Source organism: Macaca nemestrina, chromosome 4 (genome assembly GCF_043159975.1).
Source record: "Macaca nemestrina isolate mMacNem1 chromosome 4, mMacNem.hap1, whole genome shotgun sequence".
Lineage (NCBI taxonomy): Eukaryota > Metazoa > Chordata > Mammalia > Primates > Cercopithecidae > Macaca > Macaca nemestrina.
The window spans coordinates 176,126,452-176,130,118 of record NC_092128.1 but is presented as its reverse complement, the minus strand read 5'-3'; the positions used below and the strand labels follow the sequence as shown (position 1 = coordinate 176,130,118).

At 56.1% G+C, this 3,667-nt stretch overlaps 1 protein-coding gene across 1 annotated transcript; it reads right to left on the bottom strand.

Annotated features, from left to right (window-relative positions):
• Positions 1–1,367: 1,367 nt before the first annotated feature.
• Positions 1,368–3,667, bottom strand: LOC105472716 (oligodendrocyte transcription factor 1). The gene has a single exon (XM_011726231.3). The coding sequence runs from the start codon at positions 3,534–3,536 to the stop codon at positions 2,727–2,729; it is 810 nt and encodes a 269-aa protein (XP_011724533.1). The 5' UTR covers positions 3,537–3,667; the 3' UTR covers positions 1,368–2,726.

Here is a 3,667-nt window from a genome sequence, read left to right as displayed (position 1 = left end):
CCGAAACAGCCCCGTGTATCCTTGTTAAATTTATTTGTAGCCTTTGACCTTTCTGAAAAGCATGATAAGCTGTGGTTTTCTTGATTAAATAAAAAAAAAAAATCACACACATCTAGTGTCACCTTTCCTATAAGGCGTGGGCTGCTTGTTCCCATTTACGGGTAGAGACGGGCAGACCCATTTTCTGCCCTGTAGCTTTGTGCTTCTTTTAGAGAGGATGTCTGGAATGACAGTGGCATCTAGGTGCTGGTGTTGGACTGTGGGAGAAATTGTTTGTTTCTAATCCCTTAGAAGTATTTTTGTTTCAAGGAGAACCTGAATTGCTTTTGATTTCATTGATTTTCACTTTTTTTCCCCTGCCCCTTGCCAAAATATAAGGTAAGCAAGGACAGGCGTTGAATAAACAGAAGGCCAGAGTTCAAATCTACAGAATTTTTTTTATAAAAGCTGGTGACTTTGCTGGTGGCAATCTAGGAAGCATGAGAAATCCTCTTTTGGAATGAGTTGGTGCACAGAGCACCTTCTCCCATGCCCTCTCCTGACATCATAAGGAAATAGACACAGCATGGTAGCCAGGCAATGCCGTCTGTCCAGCCACCTCCCACCTCTTCCCCCACCTCCAAAGTGAGTGCTCATTTTCTCTAAATGTATATATGCCTCAGGTAAACCAACATGGATGAAATTGAGTAAGTCTCTGGGTTTTCTTTAATTTTCATCAGGTAAAAGGGGACACGACTTCTCTACTACTCCCCTACATTAAACAGTGGTTGAGTTTCATTAATAACTATACAGTGTTTCAATACTGCAATGTGAGCAGGTCAGCCTTCCAAGTTCTTCTTAGCAGCACCAAACAGACAGAAGAGCTTTCTTGTCCTCTCAGGTGAAGACAATTCCAACCTGATTTAAATGATAGGGTAGGTGGGTGCAGCAGCGGGAAGCTCATACTTGTGTGGGGTTAAGCTTCTGTCCAAGGATATAGAAAAGGTGGCTATCCCAGAAAGATGTTGAGCTACAATTTTATGATAAAGGTATTGCTTAACCCATTTTTCAGGGGATGAAGTTGTAGTTAAAAGAGACCTATGCCTGAAGCTTGGCAAAGAATGAATTCCTGGAATTGCCTCTCTCCCTTCTCCATTCCATTCTCTATCCCACCCACCCACTTACCTACAATCCTCACATTTCCCACGGATGCCTGAACTTGAACTACAGTTGCCTGTTCATTGGATTATTTTACAAATCAGGAAGTCACGTTTTAAAACGTGGGACCCCGATCATTTGCCTACCTACCTTCACCCCGAGTTCTAAATCCACTAGGATACAAGAACTTTTTTATTACCAAACAAATCAGGCAAAAAATGTAAAAAAAATCAGACTTTAAATGTTTTATTTTGTTGATTCTGTACAGCGTCAGGAAACAAGGTTAGAAGTAAAATAAAAGTGCCAATTAAATTCAGCTGCTACCAACAACCAAAACCTTAAACGTAGAAAAAAATCAAAGCAAACTGCGGAAAGGTCATAGCATAACCTCGGGTAAAGGAATTTGTTAACGTCTGTAACAAATCGAAACTGACTACGTATGTAGCTCTTCAACTGCAAGACGGCGAGGAGGAAGACTTGCGGGCCGCGCTGGTCAAGGGCCCGGCCTGCTAAGGAACAGCGGAAAGCGCCTTCCCGCCGTCGCCACTGCAGCTGGGATCCGCCGAGCAGCGGGCGGTTCAGGGCTCCCGGTCCTCCTGCGTGTCTTTTAATGAGAACGTTAATTAGCGATCTTGACAGGACGGCGACTGTGAAACGCCTGGTTACCTATTTTAGTAAATCGGGAACACTGCGTGCAAGGCGGTTGGTTTTCGTTTTTAAGCAAGCTTAAATGTTGGTTACGCTACTTTTGGGGAAAGGGAGGCAAAAGGTGAATCTCGAGTTCTAAGTTGCCTTCTAACAAACCCCCAGGATTCAAGAGCGAAAATTATCTGCGACAAAACACTGGTTGCGCGAGTGTTAAATACAGTTCTCCAAACAGCTGGTCTACAAAAGCGGACCCAAGTCCCAACCCAGCGCATCCTGCGTTGTCCTCGCCCCTACCCACCGCACCCGGACGCCGACCACCTGTCCGCCGAGGGTCCGTCCGTCTGCCACGTCCCAGACCGTCCGCACCGCCTAACTGGTCTTTTTCTGCCTCTTGAGGTCCGGCAGCCTCCTTTGATAGGACCTGGCCGGCGGGAACAAGGGCGCCCGTGGCCTCTGGCCGAGGAGAAGGAAAAGAACCCTCCCTCCGCCCCCGCCGCTGCTCGAGCGCAGCCCCTAGTACTGAGAGCCGGAGTGCTCCACTCCGGGGAGGTCACGCTCGGGGATGGCCTCTCGCCGCACCCAGGGCGCGCCAACCACGGCATGGCGCCCTCAATTCTACATCAGCCCCGCGAAGCGCGCAACTCCAGGGACAGGGAGAGAGATGTGCTGGGTGAGAGTGAGCACTTTCTGCCTAAAGCCGCTGGAACCGACCCAGAACCCCAAACAGCCCCGAGGCGCCATCGAACAACCGCTCCGGTCACTTTAACTTCCCAGGGGTGGGGGCGGGGAAGGGGGTGCCCGACAGTCCCTTCCTCTGGACTGGAAGGTTCGAAATGCTCTCCTTGCTCGGCCTCGCTCTCCCTGACGCAGGGAGCAGGGGCGCGGAGAAGCTGAGCGGAGGGAGGCCGGGCCGAGGTCGCGCCCCAGGCCCAGGCTGGCCCTCACTTGGAGAACTGCGCCTGCACGGCGGCCAGGCCCAGGCTGGCCGGGACCAGGTGCGGGAACTTGCACACGGCGCAGGTGCAGAGGCCGGGGCCGCCTGTGCCGCCGCCGGGGAGCGCGAACTGGCCGCATGGCGGCTCGTCCAGCGCCAGAGACAGGTACTTGGCGGGGCGCAGCGCGTCGGGGGGTCCCACGGCGCCGGGCGCCAGCAGCACGGAGCCGGGCGCGGCGGCGAGCAGGGGCAGCCCGGCCAGCAGCAGGCGCGGCGCGGCGGGCCCGGCGCCCTCGCCCAGCGCGCGGCGCAGCTCCTGCAGCGAGCTACCCAGCAGTAGGATGTAGTTGCGGGCGAGCAGCAGCGTGGCGATCTTGGAGAGCTTGCGGCCAGGAGCGCCCTGGCAGTGCGCCGCTGAGTAGGGCAGGATGACCTCGCGCAGCGCGTCCATGGCCAGGTTCAGGTCCTGCATGCGCTTCCGCTCGCGGCTGTTGATCTTGCGCCGCAGCTGCTGCTGCTGCTCCTCCTTGGCGTCCGGCCGGGCGCTGACGCCCGCGTGCGCGCCGGAGCCGGGCCCGGGGCCTGGAGGCTCGGCCGGCGCCTCCGGCTTCTCGCGCGCAGCCTTGGGGAGGAGGGGGGCCGTCGTGGAGGAGGAGGAGGTGGAAGAGGTGGTGGAGGAGGAGGAGGAGGAGGGCGGCTGCCTATAGCCCACCAGCTCGTAGAGGGAGGCCCCGAGCTGCACGTCTCCGGGCCGCTGTGGCCGCAGCATGGTCCCGGGGGCCGCGTTCACGCGCGCCTGGGAAACCGCATAGTACATCTGGGAGGCGGTGGGGGCGGCCAAGGACGCCCTTCAGGAACGCCCCGGGGTGGGCCCGTCGGCAGGCCGCCCCTCCCAGCGGACCTGCGCTTGGGGAGCCGATGGTGGGGCCCTGGCCCGCGCCCTACCCC